The sequence below is a fragment of the Elephas maximus genome, chromosome 3 (genome assembly GCF_024166365.1).
Source record: "Elephas maximus indicus isolate mEleMax1 chromosome 3, mEleMax1 primary haplotype, whole genome shotgun sequence".
NCBI classification, from domain to species: Eukaryota; Metazoa; Chordata; class Mammalia; order Proboscidea; family Elephantidae; genus Elephas; species Elephas maximus.
This window is the reverse complement of record NC_064821.1, coordinates 57,598,743-57,626,317: the sequence shown is the minus strand read 5'-3', so window position 1 is coordinate 57,626,317 and position 27,575 is coordinate 57,598,743. Positions and strand designations below refer to the sequence as shown.

Below are 27,575 nucleotides of genomic sequence, written 5' to 3'. Positions count from 1 at the left end.
TCCTGTCTTTTCAATAACCTCTTGCTTTCTTCATGGATGATGTCCTTGATGTCATTCCACAACTCGCTTGGTCTTCTGTCATTAGTGTTCAATGTGCCAAATCTATCCTTGAGATGGTCTCTAAATTCGGGTGGGGTACACTCAAGGTCTTACTTTGGCTCTTGGCAACTTGTTCTAATTCTCTTTAGTTGGAACTTGAACTTGCATATGAGCAATTGATGATCTGTTCCACAGTCAGCTCTGGCCTTGTTCTGACTGATGATACTGAGCTTTTCCATCATCTCTTTCCACAGATATAGTCGATTTGATTTCTGTGTGTTCTATCTGGCAAAGTCCATGTGTATAGTCACCATTTATGTTGGTGAAAGAAGGTATTTGCAATGAAGAAGCTGGTCTTGCAAAATTCTATCAAGCAATCTCCAGCATCGTTTCTATTACCAAGGCCATGTTTTCCAAGTACTGATCCTTCTTCTTTATTTCCAGCTTTTACATTCCAATCACCGGTAATTATCAATGCATCCTGATTGCATGTTTGATCAATTTCAGACTGCAGAAGCTGGTAAAAATTTTCAGTTTCTTCATATTTGGCCTTAGTGGTTGGTGTGTAAATTTGAATAAAAGTATTAACTGGTTTCCTTGTAGGTGTATGGATATTATCCTATCACTGACAGCATTGTACTTCAGGATAGATCTTGAAATGTTCCTTTTGATGAGGAATGCATCCTCTTCAAGCTGTCATTCCCGGCATAGTAGACCATATGATTGTCGGATTCAAAATGGCCAATACCAGTCCATTTCAGCTCTCTAATGCCAGGATATCAGTGTTTATGCATTCCATTTTATTTTTGACAACTTCCAATTTTCCTGGATTCATACTTTGTACATTGCATGTTCTGATTATTAATGGACGTTTACAGCTGTTTCTTCTCATTTTGAGTTGTGCCACATCAGCAAATGAAGGTCCGGAAAGCTTTACTCCATCCACCTCATTAAGGTTGACTCTACTTTGAAGAGGCAGCTCTTCCCCAGTGGTCTTTTGAGTGCCTTCCAACCCGGGGTGCTCATCTTATGGCACTATATCAGACAATGTTCCGCTGCTATTCATAAGGTTTTCACTGGCTCATTCTTTTCAGAAGTAGACTGCCAGGCCCTTCTTCCTAGTCTTAGTCTGGAAGCTCAGCTGAAACCTGTCTTCCATGGGTGACCCTGTTGATATCTGAATACTGGTGGCATAGGTTCCAGCATTACCGTAACATGCAAGCCCCCACAGTATGACAAACTGACAGACACATGGAGTATAGAAGTCCAAAGTCAAGATACTGGCACAGCCATGCTCTCTCTAAAGGCTCTAGAGGAGAGACTGTTCCATGCCTTTCTCTTAGCTCCTGGCGCTGCCAGCAACCCTTGGGGTTCCTTGACTTGCAGCAGCTTCACTCCAGTCTCTGCCTCCATCTTCATACGGAGTTCTCCTTTGTTTCTGTCTCTGTGTCTCTTCTCTTCTCATAAGAAGATCAGTCATATTGGGTTAGGTCCCACCCTAACCTATTGACTTAATCTTAAATTGACGACATCTGCAAAAACCCTATTTCCAAATAAGGTCACACTCACAGGTACTGGGGGCTAAGACTTCAAGATATCTTTTTGGGAGACACAATTCAATTCATAATAAACAAAGATACCTAGACACTTCAGTGGTTCTTCAGCTTTTTGGGGGGGTCCACAGACCCCTTTGATAATATTCTGCTCCCCTTCTCCTCCAAATGCACACCGTATACTGGTTCTAATTTCTGAGGTTTTAAGCACCCATGGAAACCCATCTGCATATTCCCTCAGGATCCAGAGACTCCATGTAACCACCCAGGTCCAGAGCCTGCCAGGCACATGGCAGACTTTGGAGAAACAGATAAATAAGACTCAGCAACAGACACAAAAATGGATAACTAAAATACCAGGTGATAGCTCTCTAATCGAAGTACGTACAAAATGCTGAGGGAGCACAGCAAGAGGAGCTCTTAATTCGGTCTTGGTGAGAGAGGTCAGAAGGCTTCACAGAGGAGAGAATGAGTAAGATTTGGCCAGGCGGAAAAGAGAAGATGAAGAAATATAAGTGAAGCCCATTTCCTCTGCGCCGTGGGTGATGGAAACAGCTTGTCTGCAGGGTGTCTTTTTTATTTCATACAAATCCCTGTGAGACGCTTGGGGGAAGTGTTATCAAGCCCATTTGATAGATGAGGAAACAGACCTTAACAACTTAACGACTCGTGGCTGGATGTGAAGCTCTCCTGTTGGGGTAGGTGGAGCCACCTCGTTCTTCTTTATACCTCCAGCTGCTTGTACGGGGCTTAGCATGAGCAGGAGCTCAGGAAAGTTCTGTGAATGGCTGTTGTCCAAAGGCCACCGAGTTGATTGGATGGTAGAGCTGCGATCTTTCCTCCAAGTACCAACTGTATTGTTTAATTACTCTGTTGTTAGTTCCCACCGAGTTGGCTCCAACTCATGTGACTTTAGGTATAACATAATAGAACATTTCTCAGTCCTGCACCATCTTCATGATTCTTGGTATGTTTGAGCCCATTGTTGCAGCCATTGTGTCAATTCATCTCATTAGATTTCCCTCATTTTCGTTGGCCCTCTACCTAACATGATGTCCTTTTTTAGCAATTAGTCTTTCCTGATGATGTACCCAAAGTAAGCAAGCTGAAGTCTCGCCATCCTTGCTTCTAAGGAACATTCTGGCTGTATTTCTTCTATACCTGATTTGTTCGTTCTTTTGGCCAAGCCAGTTGCCTTGGGGTCGGAGTCAACTCGTGATGACCTTATGTGCGTCAGAACAGAACTGTGCTTCATGGGTTTTCAGTGACTGATTTTTCAGGAGTAGATCGTCATGCCTGTCTTCTGAGGCACCTCTGGGTGGATTTCAACCACCAACCTTTGGGTTAGAAGCTGCACTAATCATTTGCACCAGCAGCAATTCCTCAATTACTCTTTGGTGGTCCCTTTCACATTCATATTCTCAAGGAGGAGAGCGAGGCTGCCACCAGTTCCAGATTGAAAGGTTCAGGAAGTTTGGAAAAGACAACATACTCAATAGCTTATGAAAAACATGCAAATACAGATGGACCCATTAAAAGCAATCATGTCTTTATGTTACCTGCGAAGATCTGGCCAGAAGTTTAAGGTCAAATTCCTTTAATAGTCAAAACCTCAAGACTACACCAATGCTCATCATAATGCTTCCCTTAGAGCACTCTGGTCAGGCTTCTTCCCTCACTAACTCTACAGAGACTACTGTTGTCCAGGGCACCAGTGGGCTCCACATTGCCAAATTCATGGTCATTTCTCTGTCCTCATCTTAATTCGCCTTTCACTGGGCACAGCTGACACTCCTCTCTTTCCTGAAGCACTTTGTTCTCTTGGGATCTAAGACTCACCACTCTCCTAGCTTTCTTCATATCTTGCTGGCTGCTCCTTCTCAGTCTCTTTGCTTGTCTACTTTTCTATCTCTTAATCTTCAGGTGTCCTGTCTCTCTTCTCTTTTCCCTCCCCTCAAGTTTTCTCATCTAGCCTGTGACTTTAAATACCACCTGTAAACTAATGACCCCCAAGTATAACTCTCCAGCGCCGCCCTTTGCTCAGAATTTAAGATTTGTAGCCTCAGCTGATGCCCAGACAGCTCCATCTCCATGTTTTAGTGGCACTTTCAATATAACCTGGCCAACAGAGAACTCTCGATGCCTGTCTCTCCAGCCTGGTCACCGATCCAGCCCTCCCTATCTCAGTGAACAGCACTGCTACCCACACTCCGCTGCTCATGCCTAAATCCTCCCCTTCCCTCATCCCTTCCACATATTAAGAAGCCCTTTGACTCTACATGCAAACCATAACTGGATTTTTTTCCTCCCAGTATCTCACTACCACCATCCTAGTCCTCACCCAAGCCACTGCCACCTCTTGCCTGCAATATTATAATAACCTTCAAAGTCATCCCTCTGCTTCCTGTCTTGCCTACCTACGCCCCCATCCATTCTCCATCCAGATGTGATGTTTTAATGAACTACACCAGGTCTTGTTACTTCCCTGCTTAAAACCCCCTGGTGCTCCCTGTTGTACTTATAATGGCTCCAGATTCCATTTCCTGGTGCACGGAGCTGGGCATGAATGGTCCCTGCCCATCTACCCAAACTTATCTCTTAATTCTACCTCCCTCTCTTGTTTTGTCCCGGCCACATGGGCTTTCTTTATGTTCTTTGAACACATGAAGCTTGTTTCCACCGTAGTCTTTTATACCTGGTCTTCTCTCTGCTCAGAATGCTGGACCTTCTCTCCTTGGCATGACAGGTTCCTTACTGTCTTTGAGATCTCAGCTTAAGTGGGTCTTTTCTTACCTAACCATCCAACCCCTTTCTGTCCCATCAATCAGTCTGTTTTAATTATAGGCATCATATTTATCATTATGTGGTATATTTCTTGCTTCTTTATCTTTTTATCCTCCCCTCTCTCCCAAGGTAAATAAACTATATGAGCATGAGATCTTGTCCTGTTCGCCCAGTGCCTGGAACCACTCCAACTCAGTACATATGTATTGAATTAATGTTGAGTGAACGGATGGAGCGGCTCCCTCTATCAGAGTTTCCCAAACACCAGGGCATCGTCTCTGGCTGGGCTGATTGTATCACAATCAAGTCTGAGGCTCCAATCCTGAAGATTCTAGCTCAGTAACTGTAGAATGAGCTCAGGTATCAGTATTTCTTTACAAGCCCATCCGAAAACTCTAATGAGCAATCAGAGAGGGAAATCCCTGCCCCTTAAAACAAAACTCCCATTAAAAAAAAAAAAAAAAACCATTAAAGACCAAGAATTGGGGCTGTAATAATTGCCATTCACATTCCTACCTCGAGGGGGAGCTTAAGGGTTCCTCCATCACTCCACCTCCAAGAAGGAGGGGCTGTGATACAGATCTGGGGTGGAACCAACCAGACCACTGTGGTTGAATGTGGGGCTTTTGTTGGGTGGAATAAAAGGAAGGCAATGGAACTAGACTTGGAAACTTGCTCTTTTTTCTTCTTTATGTGTGATAACATTTATTCTACAATCAGCTGTTCTTTGGCAGGCCCTCTCTTTGGCTGCATTCTCTATCCTCCTGTGTGACTGGTGTAATGAGATTGGGCATGGGGCATATATTTGGAAGGTCAGAGGCAGGGGAAGAAGGCCTGGAGAAGGCAGCTTGGGCCACCTCTGCCCTGCCTCTGTGAAGAAGGATGCCTCTTGTCTTCCTCATTCCCTTTCTCATCTAGATGTTGGAACTGTAACAGTTACGGGTCCAAGATCAGGGTGTGGGTCCAGAGGACTAGCATGGAGCACCCAGCTTGAGTGCCTGTCCTGCTAGACTCTAAGCCAGACGGGTCAAAGGGATGGCCCAGCCCAGTTTTTTAGGACTTTGGCCCTGGTTACTGCTGGTCACCCATAGTGTGCCTGCCTTCTTGCCTTTATGATATTATTCAACTGCAGTGTCTCCTATGATCATCAAACAAAACATGGCCAGGTACTGCAACTCATAGAGCACATATGCCAGTGCAGCCATTTTGAAATAACTTTCTGCTTCAGGGAGAGCTAAGATCCACTAAAATGGCTTAACTATGTGCTGATATTTCAAAGAATTGAAATCTGCTGAGTTTACCCGCATAACCTTACAGTACGGTGTACTGACCTAAGTGTCGTCTCTGCCTATATCCCTTGGGAATGTAGATGGTAGGTTGAAATTCAAGGCATTTGATCCTGGTGATCCTCCTAAAACACCTTTCACTGTATTTTTACTCTGGAACTTCCCTCTCCAGACTCCTTAAGCTACCAAGAGATGTGACAGGCCAGTGGCTACCATTTATTGAGTAGGAACCATCATGAGCCAAGGACTGGGCTTGTTTGGTTGCAGACATTATCTCATTCAAGCCTACAAAGTAGGTGTGTTCATGCCCAATTTCAGATGAGGCTTCTAAAATGCAGAAAGCTTAGGTCACTCCCAAAGCCTCATACCAGAACTCATACGTGGGTCTTCTGGTGTCAAAGTTTTGTCTCTTTCTAGCCCACCCTTCCCAGTCTCCAATCTCAATCCTTTCTCTAGTGGTCCAAAGCAACTGCAAAACCTTGTTGCAGAGGCATCCAGCACAGCCCCAAAGGGGAACATAGCCCTGGCCAGGTGGTGCCAAAGCAGAGGCATTTACACCTCAAAACAAACATGCAGGCACTCGTCTCCCCACAAGGTGAAAGAAGAGAGATAAGGAAGACTTAAAGCTGGGGCTTTATCGCTGTCTGTAGATCTCCTTCTCTCTCTACCTTGCTCTGTGGCTCTCTTTTCTGTGGTCTTGTAACCCAGGCCTGGAACACCTTTTGGGGAAAAAATTGTGAAGGAAGGAAACAAAACAAAGGAGGGATGATAAAAACTGCTGTGAAAGGTTAAATTCCCATGATTTTCTGTGGCTGTTTAATGGATTTCTATGATATAAACAGACCTTTGGCTTTGCCTGCTGGGCAGGTAACCTCCAGCTAAATGAGTTTAGACAGTGTGTCCTAATAAGAAATGTTCCTTTTGTCTCCCCGTGTTCTGCAAAGCCCCTTGAGTGTACAAAGACCCACACTCTCACACAAACAGATACTATCAGCCGTACACATATACCTACCTGAAACACAAGTGGGCTACACAGTGTGGTCTGTCAAAATGTGCACATGCATTTATATTTATGTTGTTGTTGCTGTGTGCTGTTGAGTCGATTCCAACTCAGAGTGACCCTATAGGACAGAGTGGAACTGCCCCAGAGGGTTTCTAAGGAGCAGTTGATGGATTTGAACTGTCCATCTGTTGGTTAGCTGCTGAGCTCTTAACCATTGTACCACCAGCGCTCCATTTATAGCTCTACCATTTAACAAATATTTACTGAGGCTACTCTGCACTAAGCATTGCGGACACATCAGCGAGATGACATGGCTGACCCTGAGGTGCTCATCGTCCAGTGGGCATTGTGTTTTGACATGTTGAGGTAAGTGCTGGAGTAGAGACCCACAAGGAGGCTATGAAATCATGGAGGGAGGAGTGTCTATAACTTTCTGCAGAAGTCAGGGAAGGCAACACTTGCTGAGACACTGTCTTTTTGGATGGCCTCAGTTTCTGTATGTGAAAAATTAGATTAATAATAGTACCTACTTCGTAGGACCAACGTGAAAATTAAATGTTTTAATGTATGTAAAGCACTTGATCCAAAGCCTGGCATAGAGTAAAGGCTTGATAATGTTAGCCATGAAGTTTAGTATTAACAGTATTACTTCATAAGTCCTCAATTGTAAACATATAATGGACCATAGTGATTAAGTAAAGAATATTATTTGTCATTTGTTTCCTGGAACCAAGTCTTGGTATTAATACTAGGGTAGATCGACAGTTAGATGACAGCCTCCTACTGGCCAAATATGGAATTGCACTTCTACTCTATTAGCACTGTAATTCTAGGAAGAAAGAACTGTGAAGATGGAGCCAGGGAACCTCAAACCTGGGAGACAAACCCATGCAACAGTGGAGAAAGCATAGGGAGAAGGTGAAAAGGGATGTGAGCATCTGTCAGTTGAACAGGGCTTTGATAGACATCTACAATACCCAGCACCTCAGGGATCTGACAACTCTCTTGACATCCTCTTTGTGTTTTCAACAAAGTCTTTTGAGAATGATAACCACCCTCTTTCTTCCCCTCACTCCCTACTCCCCTGGCCCCACATACTCTAATGATGGCAGATTGCAAGAGAAATAAAACTCATTTTACTGAAATTCATTTTAGAGCTAGTTTGGTTGGAAATCTGGCTCGATGAACACTCACTGTTATCCCCTGTCAGGAACGCACAGTGTATTCCAGAAGCCACAGAAGAAAATTTCAAATATCTACAGCAGACTGTCCAGTAGAACTTTCTGAGATGATAGAAATGTTCAATACCTATGCTGTCCAATACAGTAGCCATGAGCCACATATGGCTAGTGAGCACTTGATATGTGGATAGTCTGACTGAGGAGGTGGCTTTTTAAATTAATTTAACTTAAATTAATTTAAATGTAATAGCCATATGGAACTAACCAGTTGCCATGGACTCTGTTCTAACGATTCCCCATGTGTGTCAGAGTAGATCTGTGCTCCATAGGGTTTTTGAAGGCTGATTTTGGGGAAGTAGATTGCCAGACCTTTCTTCTGAGGTACCTCTGTATGGATTTGAATCTCCAAGTTTTCAGTTAGCAGTGAGCGTGTTAACTGTTTGCACCACCCATGTGGCTAGTGGTTAATATATTGGGCAGCCCAGGCGCGGGGCTCTGATCAAATATCCTTGAGTCTATTTTATGGTTTTGGCTGGATCCCTCAAGTTGGCTACACCATGGGGCAATGTGTCCAAGACTCAGGTCTTTTCCCAAGGGCCTCCCTTCTTCCCCAAGGGGTCTTAAAGGCAGGACCTTCCCAAATGTTCAGCCAGAGGCCTTGTTAACCTTGAGGGGGAGATCCCTTTTGCTTTAGACAATTTCATCAGATCCCCCAAATTACCCAAAGAATCAAACCCATTCATTAGGTTTTCTGAAAGCTCAGTCTGATCCAATTTCTAGATAATGTCTTTAGGAGCAGAGGGGAGCCCGCTGGGGTCTACACATGTTTTGGGCCATTTTGTGCACGCCGGGCTGAGCTGCAGTGACGGCCTCATCACAATGCCCTGCTTTTCCCTTCTAAAGGGATTGGAGACAGTCCTGGCTGGCCTGTGTAATCTATTCATTTCCTTCCAAGCCAGGCTCTGTAAGCTCATTCACGGGGGACGCGGGAAGGAAGCTTGGGAGGGAAGCAAACACACGTACAGAAAACAAACAACACAACGCTGGGCTCCCTGTTTGGGCAGGGGCAAGCTGCGGGGAGAGGGAGATGGGAGATGAGGCTGTGGGGGGCTGTCTGGCAGGGGAGGGGATGATGAGAAGAGGGTTGAGCTGGAGAAGGAGATGAAAGCTTCCCTTGCTGCTTCTCCCACTCCCTTCTAGAAGCCCTGCCCTGGCCCATGGCTCCTGGAGCCCCCATCCTGGTAGGCTCTTATCTCTCTCCATTCAGCTGGCTCCTTGGAAAAGAGGCCATTGGTGCCGCAAAGCCAGAATGGCAGCAGACAAAGAGAAAACAGGAAGTGGCATGGGACCACTTCCCTGGGATTTCCTACCGTGCCCTGCCCCACCCCTCACACTCACAGACAGGGTGCACGGGAACTCCCCTGATTCCAAGGAGAGTAACACAGCTGAGCCACCACCTCAGTCCAGCTACAGAATTCAAAGGGCCCAAGCATTTGGCTCCCTTGGGCTATTTGCATATGATTTGCATACATCTGCATACCCCTGCTCCAGAGGCACTCAGTCAAAGGATGTGAAATGAAATAAAATAAATTAATTAGTGCAGCCTACCATAACTTTTCCACCATAACTGGAGATGTGGGGCCTGACACCTGTATGAAATGTAACTGATTCTTAAAGCAATCAATGTGACCCAAGGCTAGAGTGGGAGAGAGTCATGGGGTGGGGGGGGGGGGGGAGTGGCTGTCAACATTGGGGTAGAGAAGGGTAGGGAAAATGTCCAAACCAGAACCTGGGCCCTCCCCTCCTGCCCCAGTGTTCGCCCCCCATCTTCAGAGTTACATGGAAACCAGCTCCTGGCTCCCTACACCTGGACCTCACCTAGCACTGTCATTGCCTTTGACCCTGGCAGCTGCCTCTGCGGGGAGAGTTTCACCACTGTGAGCACAGTAACAAGAGTGAATGTCCTACCCAACTGATGGAGAGAAATATGGCAACCCAATGGGAACTGTTCATGAAGTCTAAGCTCCTTCTGACCTGAACAGTTCCCACTGGGTCGCCATATTTCACTCCATCATCTGGGTACGGCGTTCACTACCCCTTACTCTGGTCCCACTCTGGAAAGCAGTCAAAAACAAGTGGGAAAGAGCTGCTCCTCAAAGTAGAGTCAACCTTAACGATGTGGATGGAGTCATGCTTTTGGGACCATCGTTTGCTGATGTGGCATGACTCAAAATGAGAACAGCTGTAAACATCCATTAATAAGTAGAGGGTCAGTGAAAAAGAGTAAGACCCTCCACAAGATGGATTGACACAGTGGCTGCAACAATGGACTCAAGCATAACAACGATTGTGAGGATGGTGCAGGACAGGGCAGTGTTTCGTTCTGTTGTACATAGGGCCGTTATGAGTTGGAACTGACTCGATGGCACCTAACAATGACAACAACACTCTGATCCCATCCACAGGCTGGTTGAGCGAGAGATGTGGTCCCATCATCAGCAGTGAGCTGGAGTTAATTTTTCCCAGTCCTTCTGCCAGGTGCTAATGAGATGCTTACAGCGTGTGTCAGCCAAGCAGTTCCCATATCATGTAAATACGCCTAGTAGTGATTCAGTTCACGGCACTATTTAACAGATGCCTTGACTTTCTCTAGACCCACTGATCTATCTAGGATGGAAACTTCCTCTAAGTTTGGGACCCAATGGGTACTGAATGTCAGGTTCACAACTGTGGGGACAGGGATGCTGGGAGAGCTTGGGTGGAATGTCTTGGAGTTGATTCTAAGCAAGAAGAGCTTTGTGCTAAGATGGAGAACCACTATTGTGGTTAAAAGGAGTCCAGATCACAGCGAACAAAATAGCACCGACCAGCAAATGGTGAAGCAAATACTGAAAATGAAAGAAAGAGCAGCAAGGTCAGGATGGTTCAAAGCAAGACAACTAAGAGCAAGAAGGGGGGTGAGGAGAGCTGTTCTGAGCCAAGGCTGTGAATGGTAAGCGAGCCCCAGAGGGCTTCTCTAACACAGTTCCCCTGACTGCACAGTGGATGCGGTGGCAGCCTGAAGGGCTGGGAAGCCAGCTCTCCATGTCTGACCTCCAAACTATGCCCACCCCAGTTTCCACCTCCTCCACCCTGCACCATGCTTTGGTTAGGCCAGTTCTACTTGGCTACTGGTTTCATTTGAAGAAAGGGCAATGCAGCTTACAAAGGTTAGCAAAGTGTTATCTTAAATCAGGGGTTGGCAAACTATAGCCTGGGGGCCATATTGGTCTACCACCTGTTTTTGTATGGTTCCCAAGCCAAGAATGGTTTTTACATTTTTTAATCATTGGAAAAATATAAAAAGAAGTTTTTGAGATACGAGAAAATTATATGAAATCAAAATCTCAGTATCTATAAATAAAATTTTATTGGAATAAAGTCATGTAGTTTTATGGGCTGAATAAGGACCACACAAAGTTCTTATCCACCTAGAACCTGTGAATATGACTTATTTGAAGGTAGGGTCTTTGCATATGCAATCAAGTTAATATGATGTCATATTGGCCACGGGTGGGCCCTAACACAATGACTGGTGTCCTTATAAGACAAGGGAAATTTGGAGATCCACATGCACAGAGAACACCATGTGAAGAAGCAGAGACACACAGGGAGAATGTCATGTGAAATGGAGGCAGAGATTGGAGCTGTGCTGCCACACGCCAAGGAATGCTGAGGATTCTTAGCAACCACCAGAAGCTAAGAGAGAAGAATTGAATAGATTCTCCCTCTAAGTCTTCAAGAAGGAACTCACCCTGTGGACAATTTGGTTTTGGGCTCAGCCTCCAAAACTGTGAGAGAATACATTTCTGTTGTTTTAAGCCACCCAGATGATGCTACTTTGTTATGGCAGCCCTAGGAAACCAATACAGCCCTTCGTTCACGCATTGTCTACGGCTGCTTTCACACTCCAACAGCAGAGTTGAGTAGTTATGACAGAAACCATATGGTTGCGGAGGCAAAAATATTTACTATCCCTTCACAGAAAAAGTTTGCCAGCCCATGTTTTAGATTATAAAAGGGAAGTTCTCTAACTCATTCCTTAGATCATGGTACCCTGCTCCATTGCAAGAAGAACATCACTGCCAATTGGATCTTCTCCTGAGCTTAGCCCCAACTCTCTTACACAAAGGGAGACCAGGCTGGGATGCTCTGTCCAGACACACAAAGGTCCCTATCAGTGAAAAGACCAAAACTTGAGTCCAAGGCCTCAGGCTGTTCCTCTTGTGGCCAAAACCTGGGCCTTGGACAGGTGGGCACCTGCTTGTCTCTAACAACATTGTTCTTACACCTAAACTTATGGTGCCAGACGCCAGGGCTAAACCTATATGTAGTTGGATTATACAGCAAATCATCTCTGTAATTAGCTTTTAAAGTCAGGATGCCTTCCTATCCTTCTCTCTTCCCGGCCAAAAACATTACTCAAAGCCTCATGCCTGAAATTTCACCATTAGACATTCCCATTAGGCAGTTGTTCTACTGCCACCAGGGCCCACTGTGTTCTTAGAAACTTATATTTTGGTGCTAATGAGGTTTCTTGAAATAGAGGTATATTCCAGGTGGATTGGCAATAATGGACTTCAGCATACTGGTAATCACGATGATAATACAGGAGCAGCCAACATTTTGTTCTTTTGTACATAAGGTTGCCAAGAGTTGAAGTTGACATGATGCCATCCATCCATCCATCCATCCATCCATCCATCCATCCATCCATCCATCCATCCATCCATCCATCCATCCATCCATCCATCCATCCATCCATCCATCCATCCATCCATCCATCCATCCATCCATCCATCCATCCATCCATCCACCCACCCACCCACCCACCCACCCATCCACCCATCCACCTATCTAATCTATCTAATCTACCTACCTACCTACCTATCTATGCAACCGTCCATCTCGGGGGCATCTCAGGGGCAGATTAAGAGTACAAAGCAGGCCAGAACAAGATAGATTCTGAGGGCAGAAGAGAAGGCTAGGCATGGCGGTCTTTGAGGGGGGTTTCAGCAGAGGATAAAGACGTGGCAGAGGGCACAGAAGAACTCAGGTCTGAGTTATGGCTGAGGACACAGCTACATCTGTGAGGGTCTCCAGAGGGTCTGTGAGGACTGTACCACCAGTCCAGGCCATGGGTGTGGAAGGGACAGTGATGGCAACTTACCCGGTACCACACGATTTCACGCATGCGGCCATCTGTTTTGAAGTTACATTTCAAGGTCACGGCATCACCAGCCACCACAGGTGGGAGAGGCTCAATGTTGACGGTCAAGTAGCCTATGGGAGAAAGGAGAAGGGGATGATGAGGGATACGAGCTGATCAGGAGGGCTGGGCTGACAGAGGCGGGTGGGGGAGAGAGCAGGCAGATGAGTAAAGGTAGTTGCATTGCCCAGCTGCAGGGGGTGTCATTCACATTGTTTCTATGTGAATGTTGACTGTGGGCCTGAGCGGGGCTGATCACTCTCTTCCTCTTCCTCAGTGACATCTTCCTGGCTCCCATGGATCTCTCCAACCCCCAAACACTTCTTGGGATGAATTTTCCCATTAATGCAGGACCCACTGGCACCTTAAGGAAGTGCCTCAACGTATTTCTACAGAACACCCCACAGAAATCATTCTGTGGTCAAACACTCCAGCTCCATCCCCTATTCTGAGAATCACAATGTGCATAAAACCATTAAATCCTTTAGGAAATAAACCTGCTGAAGCGTGCTAAACCCAGCCTTATCCATCCCTTAACCCCCATCACCATCCAGTGCACCTGGGTCCTGTGAAACCCATACTGGGATATGGTGCTCTAGATGCCTGTGACCCTCCATTCTCAGCTTCCAAATAAAATTATGCCTGAATAAAGGGGAGGACAGCCCTGGGAAACTGCTGTTCTGCCCCCTCAACACCCAAATTTCCCATCACACACAGTCTGCCATCCTCTGGGAGGGGCAGTCCCAATCTTTGGCCATGGTGGTAGTGGTGGAGGTGATCACTGTAAGTTGAAATCGACTTGACAGCAATGTGTGGGTGGTGGATCAGGGAAGGCAATGGTGGTTCAGTGGTAGAATTCTTGCCTTCTGTGGGGGAGACCCAGGCTCGACTCCCAGCCAAAGCACCTCATGCTCAGCCACCACCCATCGGTCAGTGGAGGCTTGTGTGTTGCTATGATGTTGAACGGGTCACGGCAGAGCTTCCAGGCTAAGATGGACTGGGAAGGACGGCTTGGCATTCTACTTCTGAAAATCAACCAGTGGAAACTCTATGGATCACAACAGTTCAATCCCCAATCAATCATGAATACAGCTCAGGACCGGGTAGCATTTCATTCCATTGAATATGGGGTTGCTATGAGTTGGGGGACAACGTAACAGCAGCTAACAACGACAACAGCATCTGGGAAGGAATCTCAAATCTTTATAAGCTGGTACCAGTTGATGCTTACTCCAACCAGCTGCACCTTGGAATCCCTGCCCAGATCCTAGGATCACTGGCTGGGGTAGGGCACAAGAAGGCTGGGACTACTGCTTCGGTAGCTGCAGTCTTGGAACACTGCTGCCTTTACAGCAAAGTCCAGCTGGTGAGGCCTCTGACCTGCTCCTCTGCCTCCCCAGCCCCACCCCAGAGGGCTGAGAACCCACCCCAACTCAACAGGGGCCCTCATTCTTGGGCCGATCACCCAGTCTCATTTCATTGGTTTCCTGCAGGCTGATATCCAGCCATCGATCTAATGGATCAATCCAGTCTGATCGTCTTAATGAGAAAACTAGCCAGGATGGGCTCAGGGATTTCAATTGTGCGGACAACCTGAGCCGATTGAGCCCAGAGGCCTGACCCCTGCCTGGAACTTAATGGTTACAACACTCCAGGAAAAAAAAACAAGAATTGACCTCAAAATGATCAATGTGGAACCTGCAGTCAGATTCGATCTGTGCGGTGCAGGGTTTCAGATCCCAAACTCCAGGGCAAGGGGTAAATGTGGGGCTCACCCCAGGGAGGCCTGCCTCTAACTTAGGCCAGAGGTCAAGCCCCTGATAACCCAGTATTACCCATCCCTTAACCCCCATCGCCACCCTGTGCACCAGGGTCTTGCAAAACCCTCATTGAGATATGGTGTTCTGGAGGGCCATACCCCATCATTCACAACTTGCTAATCAAATTACACCTGATGAAAGGGCAAAAAAGCCCCAGGAAAATTCTGTTTGCTTCCGTGACACCCAAATTTCTCATCAAACACACCCTGCCACCCAAAGGGAAGCAGTAGTCCAAGGAAGCAGTGGCCCAGGCGGACTGAATGGACCGCTCCTCCCCTTTCTCCTTCCCTCATTCACTCTACCCCAAAGCTTACTGTTCCTGCTCCATGCAGGCCCTGGGTGGGGATCCTGGATGCAGGGTTGGCTGGAGCACTGTCCCGCCCTCCACGAAAACACAGTGGGGAGATGGAGACGTCACAGTGCCATCCCCACGTAGTGGGGCAAGTGTAATGGTGGGAGAAAGGTGGGTGGCTGTGGGAGTGGGCAGGGGAAACCTGACCCAATTGGGATGGTCAGGGAAGTCCTCAGGCTTTAACAGCACCGCCTCCATGCCAGGCATGCCAGGCATGGGCTAAGTGCTTTATACACATCCCCTCATTTAATCAACAGCCACAACCATCCTAGGAGAGGGAAACCATTATTATTCCCATTTTCCATGAGGAAACAGAGAGGTGAAATCATTTGCCAAGATCACACAGCCCTAGGTGACAGAACCGGGATTAGAACCCAGACCTTTTGGCTCTACTATAACCACCACGGTACATACAGGCTCTTTAATAAGGTTTCCATCATTAATGATGACTGATTGATTAGTTCATGTTTAAATCAGAGAAAGGGCAAGCAAACATCCCGTATCTGCAGCTCTGTGTACATAATGTTTCACTCAGTCCTAGGGAGAAGGGGAGTGTATGTAGCTGGGGGTCCATGGTAGGACCTGATTCATCTGCTGCAATTCCTAGCCATGGGTAGACCACTTCACCTGGCTCACCTTCCCTAGGGTCTCTCTCACCTTTGAATGTACAGATAAGAGCTGAGCATCATCAATCCACATGGCTGATGAGCTCTAGACCAGAGAAGGGTTACCTAGCACCTGGAAGGAGGAGGGAAGGACACATTCTCAGGTGCATAAATCCACCAGCCAGCCCATGGTGGGCGCAGATGGTGTGTGCACGTGAGGCAGGTCAGGGGTGGAGGGGACAGCTTGCAAGTCACTGTTTGTTGGCCAGGTGTGAGGCTGGTGGAGGAAGAGGTTGGGAGGGGGATGTTGCAGCTCTGGTAACTGGGTGGTGGTGTTAGGAGCACCAACAGGTACACCAGATGCCCGAAGCAACAGGATCCATAAGGGTGTGCCAGGGAGAGAGCGGAGAACAGCCCACCACACAGGGACGAGAGGCGCGTCCTTGGGAAGTGGTAAATTAGAAGACAGGTGCATAGCTGGGTTTTCAGTGGCTACTTTTCAGAAGTAGAACACCAGGCCTTTCTTCCTAGTCTGTCTTAATCTGGAAGCTCCACTGAAAGCTGTCCACCATGGGTGACGCTGCTGGTATGTGAGATCCTGGTAGCATAGCTTCCAGCATCACAGCAACATATAAACCACCACAGTACAACAAACTAACAGACAGGTGGAAATACAACTAGAAGGTTCCTTAGAAGTGAGGATGGCAAGACTTTGGTTTGCTTACTTTAGAAGGAAAGACCAATTGCTAGAAAAGGACATCATGGTTGGTAAAGTAGAGGGCCAACAAAAACAAAAGAAACCCTCAGTGAGCTGGACTGATACGATAGCTACAGCAACGGACTCAAACATATCAATGATCATCACTAAGACGGTACAGGACAGGGCAGTGTTTCACTCCGTTGTACATGAGGTCGTCATGAGCCGGAGCTGGGTCCACAGCAACTAACAACACACAGCGGAGCAGTTCTGGTGCCTGACGACATCTTACCCACAGTGTGTAGATAACGTTGTTGCTGGGTGCCTGTGAGTCAATTTTGGCTCATGGTGATCCCATGCGACAGAGAACTGCCCCCATAGAGTCTTCTAGGCTGTAATCTTTATAGGAAAAGGAGCCCTGGAGGTGGAATAGTTAAATGCTCAGCTGCTAACTGAAAGGTCGCTGGTTGGCACTTACCAACCACTCAGCAGGAGAAAAGACCCGGCAATCTGCTCCCGTAAAGATTACAGCCTAGGAAACGCTATGGGGCAGTTTTCCTCTGTCATATTCGGTCACTATAAGTGGGAATCAATGTGAACGGACACAACAACAAACAACAATGTTTACGGGAGCAGATGACCAGGTTTTTCTCCAGAGGAGCTGCTGGGTGAGTTTGAACCGCCAACCTTGTAGTTAGCAGCTGAGTCCTTAACTGTGGTACCACCAGGGCTTCTTGTGTAGAAACTAAGGGGCCTATAGAGTTGCTATGAGTTGAAATCAACTTGATGGCAACGGGTCTGGCTTTTTGGTTTGGTAATAGATGTTTTAGACAACAGGCTTTCTATCATCAACTATGTTTGAGAATTACTGGGTTAAGCAAAATTAAATGTGCTCCTCCCCTTCCAGACTTCTCGGAATCTTTCTCTCCTTCCTCTGCCCCACCCCATCTTTCCTTCATTTTTGAAAAAAATATTTGAGAGTCTATTCTGTGCCAGGCACTGTTCTAGGCCCTGGGGATACAGTAGTGAAAGCAGGCAAGTCCCTGCCCTCATGGAGCTGTCATTCCAGAGGGGGAACCAACAATGAAATAACGATGTAAATAAACAATTAAAAATACCAAATGGTGACAAGTGTAATGAGAAACAAAGCAGGGTAAAGCAATGAAGAGTAAAGGAGACAGGAGAGCCTGGGGAGATGTTTCTGGGGAGGCCAGAGTAAAGGAAGGTGTGAGTCATGTGGATATCTAGGGGAGAGCACTCCGGGCAGAGGAACGGCAAATGCAAAGGGCCTGAAGCTAGAGTGTGCTCGGAGTGAACTTTTTACACAGTGGAGCCCTTCTTTGGCTGGACATTGTGGGACTAGAGCCAGGGCTGAAATGAGGGTAAGGCAAGTGAGACATCCATTGCACGACCTTGAAAGTGAGTCTTTCCTTGCCTCACCTTAGTCCCTGCCCTGCTGAGATTCTGCGGAACAAACATTGGGAAACACCTCTCTAAGTTGAGGCAGAATGGCTATGCCTCCCAGACTAGGGGTCTCCTACCTGGAGCCACGGAGGGCGGGGGACAGGGGAGAAAAGTTCAGAGCCAGGCCTCCTCCTCAGCCCTGCTGGCAGTTGATGGAGCAGGACTCCAGGCTGTAGAGAAGATGGGAGATCTCATCTCTAAGGATTAAAAATTCCCTCCCTGGGCATGGGACACTTTCTAGTTCTCACACCACTTTTGCTCTTCTTTTTTCATCAGCTCGTGCAACAACCCGTGCCTTGTACAATGCTGTGATCGCTGCGTATGTCACGCTGGAGTGTAATTGTCTGCTGCACATCTGCCTCTCCTTCTGGAATGCGAGCTCCATTAATATCAGCAGAGGATTAAAATAAGACAAGTGTTGCTTTTGGAGCTTTCTTCTGTGCCAGGCATTTCGGATCCCCACATCACTCTGTGAATAAGTGCTATGAATACACCTTCATCACAAAGAAGAGACTGCAGTTCAGAGTGGTGAAGTGATACGTTCAATATGACACAGATGTAAGCAGTGATGCCTAGGTCTGAACGCAGATCTGTCTGACTCCAAAGCCAATCTCCTTCCACCAGCTCCTACTACCATCCAAGTCCCTGGGTGGTGTAAAAAGTTTGCATTCATCTACTAAACTGAAGATTGGTGGTTCAAACCCACTGAGGAAGAAAGGCCCGGTGATCTGCTTTCATAAAGATTATAGCCAAGAAAATCCAATACAGCAGTTCTACTCTGTAACCATGGAATTGCTATGAGTTGGAATCAACTGGTGAGCAATAGATGTTTTTGGCTTGCTACCATCCGGAGCAGAGTCATGTGACTCGTTGAGGTCACGTGGGAATTTTGTGGGTTAGCCCTCAATTCACCACTCCTTTAGCTGCTGCTGCCTCTTCATCCGAGGTCTGGCTGTGAGGGTGAGGCGAGGTAGCCTGTGTGTGGCAGGGCTGAGCTAGATGAGGGCGAAGTCAGATGGGCATCTCAGCACTGAACTGAAACAGCAAACAGGGACATCTAGGGGTGGGATCAGGCATGAGGGAGGGATGGTAGGCAGAGGGAAACCCTGAAACAGGAGCAAGCTGAAGTCAAAAACTGGTAAGGAGCGGTGGGCTGCAGGGATTCTTCCTATCCAAGGTCAAGATAAGCATGGGGCTATAGGTGAGCTCTACACCAGGTAAGGAGGCAGGGTCATTGGCAGGGGTAGGGTGTGAGAAGGCAGAAACAAAGCATTTTTTCCCCAACACATGTGCTAGGCAAGGATTATGATAGCACCAATCAACACCTGGATTACAGGTGAGAAATTGCCTTCCCAGACACAGACGCACAATGGAGAGGAGATAGAAAGGATTCATAACCAAGACATCTTTCCAAAAGAAAAAAATAGGAAAAGCTCCTTTCCAGGTCTAACAGTCCTCCAGCTCTTATTTCACAATGCCATCATCTCCCAAAGCTCCTGCATTGGGTCTTTCTTTGAAAATGCTCTTCCCTACTTTCTCTGCCCCTCCTCACCTACATGCCTCCCCCAAATTTGAAGTCAGTGGTCTAGCTCAAGTTTCTCACTCTAGCACTCAGTAGTGACCTGGGTAAGCTATGTTGCTCCATGGGACTCAGTGTCCTCATGTGTAATACGGGCGTAGGGACAATCACAGGGTCCACAGCAGCGATGCATGTCAAAGGGCTTTGTTTGCTATGGGCCTTGCCCAAAGAGCTGGGTGTCACTGAGCAGGTGAGGTGGCACCATGCTTCTCAGCCCTACTGACCTCTCTCCCACTGCCCAGTCCCAGGACAGAGGTGGGAAGGGCAGGGAACGACAGGAGATGTAAGATGACTGGCTCAGCCAGACATCCCACTGGGATGGAAGCCAGAAGACCCATGTGGAATCCTGCTCCCAAGGTGGAGGACATGGACCCAAAGAGACGAGGTTCCACATCCCCCAGAGACGGTGTTTCTGAATGGAAGCACCTTGGGCGCATGCCTGCTCCTGTTGAGCCTCAGTCCCTGGGTGGCACAATCGGTTAAGTGCTCGACTACTAACTGAAAAGTTGGTGCTTTGAACCCACCTGGAGGTGCCCCGGAAGACAGGCCTGCTGATCAGCTTCTGAAAGATTATAGCCCTGAAAACCCTATGGAACAGTTCTACTCTGCACACATGGGGTCACCATGAGTTGGAATTGACTTGATGGCAAGTGATTTGGTTTTGTTTAGTTTTATTGAACCTCCAGGCCATGGGAAGCGGCAGGTGGGCAGACAGGGGTCTGAGGAGATGGGCTCCTCCGTAAGCCAGGGGTGGTAAGTTCAGTGGAAAGAGCAGAAGAGACATGATTTCTGGTCTCAGCCATGCTGCCAACCAACTCTGGGAGCTCAGGCAAGATGACCCCTCTCTGGGCCTCAGCTTCCTTATCTGAAAATAAGCAGTGAATTGGATTGCTACTGTTAATGGGACCCGAACCTGGATCTCAGCATGCAAGCTGGAGGTAGAGGCGACCTTGCTCCCTTCATTCCCGGCACAACTCAATGCCACTTCTCAAAGTAGTGAATCTGCCAATTAATTAGCCACCAGCTAAAGATAGAGCTCTGTCTTTCTCTGCAATAAATTTGCACCAATCAGCCTTGATGCGTGAGCCCCCCTTACTCGGTTATCGAGAAGCAGGATCAGAAGTGGAGACGGATTCATCTTAACTAAGCAGTTCATTATTCCGAATGGCACCATCACTCTCCCCTTCTATCTCTGACAGCATTTACACAACTCCCGTTAAGATACATTTAACAAAATCGCAGGCAATATTTAGGAAGCAGGCACCCTCCCAACGAGGTGATGACAAATCACTTCTCTATCCGGAAACTCGCCTTGTAATGTCCCAGCATCACTCTTTCTTCTTCCCCAGCTCAGAGAGGGGTGTTTCTAGAGGAACGGCTCAGAACTTGTTCCATGGGTAGAGAGGGGATGGCCCCATGGGTGGGATGTAGTGATGCGGAGAAAAGAGGCATAAGTTACGTTGTTATGTGCTGTTGAGTCGATTTCAACTCATAGTGACCCTATATGACAGAGTAGAACTGCCCCATAGGGTTTCCCAGGCTGTAATCTTTTTTTTTTTTAATCATTTTTATTGAGCTTTAAGTGAACGTTTACAAATCAAGTCAGTCTGTCACATATAAGCTTATATACACCTTACTCCATACTCCTACTTACTCTCCCCCTAATGAGTCAGCCCTTCCAGTCTCTCTTTTCGTGGCAATTTTGCCAGTTTCTAACTCTCTCTACCCTCCTATCTCCCCTCCAGACAGGAGACGCCAACACAGTCTCAAGTGTGCACCTGATACAAGTAGCTCACTCTTCATCAGCATCTCTCTCCTACCCATTGTCCAGTTCAATCCATGGACTGGATGATGAGTTGTCTTCGGGAATGGTTCCTGTCCTGGGCCAACAGAAGGTTTGGGGACCATGACCGCCAGGATTCCTCTAGTCTCAGACAGACCATTAAGTATGGTCTTTTTATGAGAATTTGGGGTCTGCATCCCACTGATCTCCTGCTCCCTCAGGGGTTCTCTGTTGTGCTCCCTGTCAGGGCAGTCATTGGTTGTGGCCGGGCACCATCTAGTTCTTCTGGTCTCAGGATGATGTAAGTCTCTGGTTCATGGGGCCCTTTCTGTCTCTTGGGCTCATAGTTATCGTGTGACCTTGGTGTTCTTCATTCTCCTTTGATCCAGGTGGGTTGAGACCAATTGATGCATCTTAGATGGCCGCTTGTTAGCATTTAAGACCCCAGATGCCACATTTCAAAGTGGGATGCAGAATGTTTTCATAATAGAATTATTTTGCCAATTGACTTAGAAGTCCCCTTAAGCCAGGCTGTAACCTTTATGGGAGCAGGTCACCAGGTCTTTTCTCCCATGGAGACGCTGGGTGGGTTTGAACCACGAACCTTTGGGATAGCAGCTGAATGATTAGCTATTGCATTACTGGGACTCCTTCATAATTTATATGAGCATGACCAAATGTCCCATTTTGCCCAGGACTGAGGGCTTTCCTGGGACATGGGACTTTCAGTGCTAAAACTGAAGGTCCTGGGCAAACTGGGATGAACTGGCTACCCTTGCTATAATCCCACCATGGTCCACAGATGCCTTTGGGTAAATCGTTTAAACCGCTCTACCTATTTTCTTAATAGGGGTAAACAAACCTCCCTTGACCAGCTATAAGGATTAGTGAATGTTAAACTTCTACCTGGGTTTTCACTTTTGGTGGGTAGATGGTTGTTGTTAAGTGCCATTAAGTCCATTCCCACTCATAGCAACCCAATGTGACAGAGTAGAACTAGAGTTCCTAGGCTGTAATCATTAAGGAAGTAGACCGCTAGGTTTTTTCTCCTGCAGACCCACTGGGGGAAACCACCAATCTTTTGATTAGCAGCTAAGTGCTTAACCATTGCACCACCAGGGTTTCTTCAGTAGATGGTGGTGGTTGTTATATAAACAACTGGTCTGTCAACTTGTCATACTATGGTGGCTTGCATGTTGCTATGATACTGGAAACTATGCCATTGGTATTTCAAATATCAGCAGGGCCACACATGGTGGATAGGTTTCAGTGGAGCTTCCAGACCAAGACAGATTAGGAAGAAAGGCCTGGCAATCTACTTCCAAAAAGTAGCAATGAAAACCCCATGGATCACAACAGGATATTGTTTGATATAGTGCTGGAAATGAGCCCCTCCCCCAGATTGGGAGGCACTCAAAATACACAGTGGCCACAACGATGGGCTCGAGCATACCAACAATCATGAAGATGGCACAGGACCAGCAACATTGCATCCTGTTTTACATGAGGTTGCTATGAGTTGAAGCCAGCCTGACAGCAACTAAAAACAACAAAGATCGAGATTTTGTCTTGGCCTTCGTCCATCCATCCATGCCCCTCCATCATCTTCCAGTAGCAGCCAGGCTGAATCTTTCAAAAATGCTGGCTTTCTTATAGGTGTTCAGGAGCTTCCCATTGCTCTTATGAAAAAATTATAAATCCTTTCCTGGGTATTCTGGCCCCTGCCTAGCTCTCCAGCTACTCTGATACTTCTCACTTGTCATCCTGGTCCTGCTGTGCTCTGCCTTCTCTCATGTGCAGCCTTCTCTCTTGCCTCTGGACCATGGCACAAGCTGTCTCCTCTGTCCTGAGCCCTCTCTCTGCTCATCCTTTAAGGATTAGTGAAAACGTCATTTCCTCAAGACAACGCAGTGCTCCCTGACTTCCCAAACCGCCATAGTCCCTATAGTCCTGCCTTTCCTACTTCTCAGGGCACTGAAAATTACTTATTATGACTTATTGTTTAGATTCACCATTGCAAAGATCATGAACTGTTTCTATCTGTCCTGTTACTCAAGTGCCTAGAATAGTGTCTGGGTCAGAGTCAGTGTAGAGTGAAGGAATAATTAATTCTGCCCACCCATATGCAGTGAATTTTTCATTACTAAAGTTTTATTTTTTCATTACTAAAATTTCCATTAGGTTCTTCTTCATATCTTCTATATTTTTGCTGAGCTTTTCTATTTTAATATTTGTTTTAAGACAAATTTGTGATAGCTTGTTTAACCATTTTTATAATGTTCTTGTTGTTAGGTGCTGATGAGTTAATTTGACCCACAGTGACCCCTGGTAGCACAGTGGTTAAGAACTCAGCTGCTAACCTAAAGGTTGGCAGTTTGAATCCACCAGCTGCTCCTTGGAAACCCTGTGAGGCAGTTCTACTCTATCATATATGGTCACTATGAGTTGGAATTGACTTGATGGCAACCTTTTTTTTTTTTTCATTGTGACACCATGAGACAGAGTAGAACTGCCCCATAGGGTTTTCCAGGCTGCAATTTTTATGGGAGAAGATCACCAGGTCTTTCTTCCATGGAACCTCTGGGTGGACTTGAACCACCAATCTTTTGGTTAGCAGCTGAGCACTAAACGTTTGCACCACCATGGCTCCTGTTTTTATAATAGCTGCTTTAACGTCCTCTTCAGATTACTCCAAAATATATGTAATCACATCTTAAGAGTCTGTTGATTATCTTTCCCTTTGTGAGTTGAGATTTTCATGGTTCACTGTCTGTCGAGTAATTTTAGTTTGTATCCTGGACATCTTAAATATTACCTTATGAGACTCTAGATCTTGTTTATATTTGCTTTTGCAGCGATGCTTTGAATTCTGATGTTCTTCCCCAATCTGCCCTGTTAGTATTTACTTTTCAGGGTTTTCAAATAGGAGTTCATACATTCTGTCCAGGTTTTTGTGTGTGTGTTTGTGTGTACATGCGTGCACATACGAAGATCCTTTTACTAATCTTTCAAACACTACAGTCACATACCTTTTGATCAATGTCATATTTCATTCATTCACTCTTTTTTTTAATATTTTATTGTGCTTTAGGTGAATGTGTACAGAGCCAATTAGTTTCTCATTCAATAGTTGTACATAAAGTATTCCATGGCATTAGTTTCATTCCCCACAATGTGTTAGCACTCTCCCCATTTCTGTCCTAGTTTCCTCATTTCCTTTTGTCCTGATTTTCTACCCCATCCTGTCTTCTTATCTTTGCTTTTGGGCAAATGCTTCCCTTTTGATCCTCATATAATTGATTGTTTTAAGGAGCACATTCCCCTTGGGTTCTATCTAAGTTTTATAGTTGAATTTTTGGGAGATAAAGGAAGGTTGCTCTTTACTCTGCCTTATCAGAACCAAAAGTCCTTGACTTTGTGTGTTTTAATCACTACTTTATCCAGCAGTTAGAATAGTGACTGGCATTTAGTAGGAGTTTAATAAATATTTATCAAATAAATAAACATGTGATCAGTGCTTGGCAGCATTTGAAGGACTTTTGTAAATATTATCTTACTGATCAATACTGCAACCCTGTGGGATAGTTTCCCCATTTTATAGATGAGGAGAAAGAGGCTCAGAGATGCAGAATGATTAGTTCCTCTTGATCACACAGGTCCAGGTTTAGCAGGCAGGCCCTTTGACTCTGAGTCTAGTACTTTTTTCCCTACCTCTTGCTTCCAATAGGAGAAGCTGAAAGCAGGGGTGAGTGTTGGGGGGGGGGTGCAGTCAGGTGGCAGGAAATACACAAGAAAGCTTGTGTACTTGTTTCAAAGATTTGATAAAAGTTGAGGTTAGACACCAGATTAGTTCAGCAGGACACAAAATAGCCACAAGGGGCCAGCAAGACAACTGATGACTAATGCCAATTTCAAGTTCAAAACCAGCCCAGGATGCTGGCTAGGCGAGGGAGATGTGTCTGAGGAACTTTCTAGAACTGTGAGAAACTCAAGGCTGGATGGGCCAATTTGTTCCATCATATCGTTGACATACAGTCCTTTGAACCCAGCTGTGAACAGTTATCTTGGCCCAAAAATATACATCTTGTGTCACCTGAGCCATCAATTATTGATACAAAGTAACTAGAGAAGAATCAAAAGCAACATGGACCATCTGGCTTCCTATCAGAGGTCAGGGACTGTGTCTGTCATCAGATTAGGAGCTCCCTGAGGGTAATGACCATGCCTCATCCCTTTTCTGTGTCTTGTAGTACAGAAGTGGTGCTGGGAACACAAGGTACCTTCTCTCTTGGGAGAACCAGCTTGGGCCACACCAAGACTTGACCTGAGGCATATTGTTGGGCGGCGGCAGCAATAACAACTGGATTTAAGGCTTTAAGGTAGACCATGGGGATCAGGACAACATAAATCCCACTTGCTACCCTCCCCCTGCTATGGGTCTGGGATTTATCTCCATATGATAACAGGAGCTCCATGCACTACCACTCATGAAGAAAAGAGGTCACCCCTATCTCATGAAGATAAATACCATATTATGGAACCGGTGACAGCCTCCTTGAACTCCACGAGCTGTGTAATTACTATCATAATAAATATTATTACAACAAGCTGATTACTGCAACCATATCTTCTAGACAGGTACAAAGGATTCTGTGAAATACACCCTTCCATGCTGGGCTAACAGGTGTTTCCAACGATCAGCCTCCTTGCTGGATGAAACCAGGGTGAAAGGTGTGGCAGACGGTAGACGGGGGACCTCATAAGAAAAGAAAGCCACTGAGCAAAGGAGAGAATGCTAACAGCTCATCTGCCTCTAAGATGGATCAATTCTACCTCTCAAATAGCTCTTGAAACTGTCTTTTCCGCTCTGCCCCACACCAATCCTGCCTTGGTTTGGGCCCTCAAAATCTCTCCCCAGGACCCTGTAACAGCCGCCTCACTGGTATCCAGCCTCCAACTTTGTCCCTCTGTAATGTATCCACCACACTGGAGTCTCAATAATATTTCTAAAATGCAAATATGATGACGCCACCTCTCTGGTTAATGCCATTCAATTTCCCTGCCCCATTGCCTTCCAATTCAGGATAAAGTTCAGATTCTTTCATGGCCAGCTGGGCCCTTTATGAGCTTCCCACCCTCAGCCTCTCCAACTCAGTCTCATACCGCATTTTTGCCACCTTGCAACCCACCCACCAGCCCCTCCAAGCTCCCCTCAGCTTCTTGTTGCCTGTGCTGTTTCCTCTTCCTGGAATGCCCTTCTTCTCTGAGTTCATCTGGGGGAATGTGTGCTCGTCCTTCTAGGTTCAATGCAAAGTCACCCCTTCTGTGATTTATATTAGTCTGTTACTCCCTCATCTGAGCTCACAGCACCTTGTAAACATCTCAATCACAGGCCATTCACACACCATTGCAACTATAACATACGGTTCTTTGTGTGGCTGTCTCTGCCATCAGTCTGGGAGCTCCTTAAGGTCAAGGACCTGCTGTGTATACATTAAAAAAAAAAAAAAAAAAAAAGTTGCTGTCTGACAATTCCAGCTCATGGCAACCATACGTGTGCCAGAGTAGAACTGTGCTTCATACGGTTCTCAATGGCTGATTTTTCAGAAGTAGGTCACCAGGCTTTTCTTCCAAGGTGCCTCTAGGTAGATTTGAACCTCCAACCTTCTGGTTAGCAGCTGAGTGCGTTGTACTGTTGTAACACCCAGCGACTCCGTGTATAACGTTTGGCACATGGTGGTGGTGGGGTGCTCAACTAGCCTGTTGCACAAATGAAGTAATGAATGAACCAACGCACAGACACTGCCTGTGATGGGCTTTCTCAGCTGTGTAACCTGAACCAGTGATGATCATGCTATGGACCAGAGTCACAGTGCCAGTGTGCTGATGTCACGGCCCAGAAGCAACTCCTTCTTTGTATCCCCATTGCCTTTGAGATTAAGTCCAAACCCTTTTCCCTCACACACACAGCCGCTCATGGGCCTGCCCCCTCCTCAGCCCATCTCTTGCCCCTCTGCCTCTTGTGTGCTGAGCCTCAGGCATCCTGAATTTCCTGGAGCTCCCAGAATACACCAGGCTTCCTCTGGCTGCTGGGTCTACACACCTGCCATGCCTTCTGCCTGGAACACCTACCACCACTTTGTGCAATCCCTTCTATATATATATATATATCCCATAACCT

The 27,575-nt window shown here is 46.5% G+C and overlaps 1 protein-coding gene across 1 annotated transcript in view; it reads right to left on the bottom strand.

The window, feature by feature from the left end:
- Nucleotides 1-27,575, bottom strand: part of IGSF21 (immunoglobin superfamily member 21) — a 363,130-nt gene that overhangs the window by 207,641 nt on the left and 127,914 nt on the right. The window contains exon 2 of the mRNA XM_049878086.1: nucleotides 13,056-13,168. Within this exon, the coding sequence (XP_049734043.1) occupies nucleotides 13,056-13,168 (113 nt within the window). The remainder of the gene's footprint in view (nucleotides 1-13,055; nucleotides 13,169-27,575) is intronic.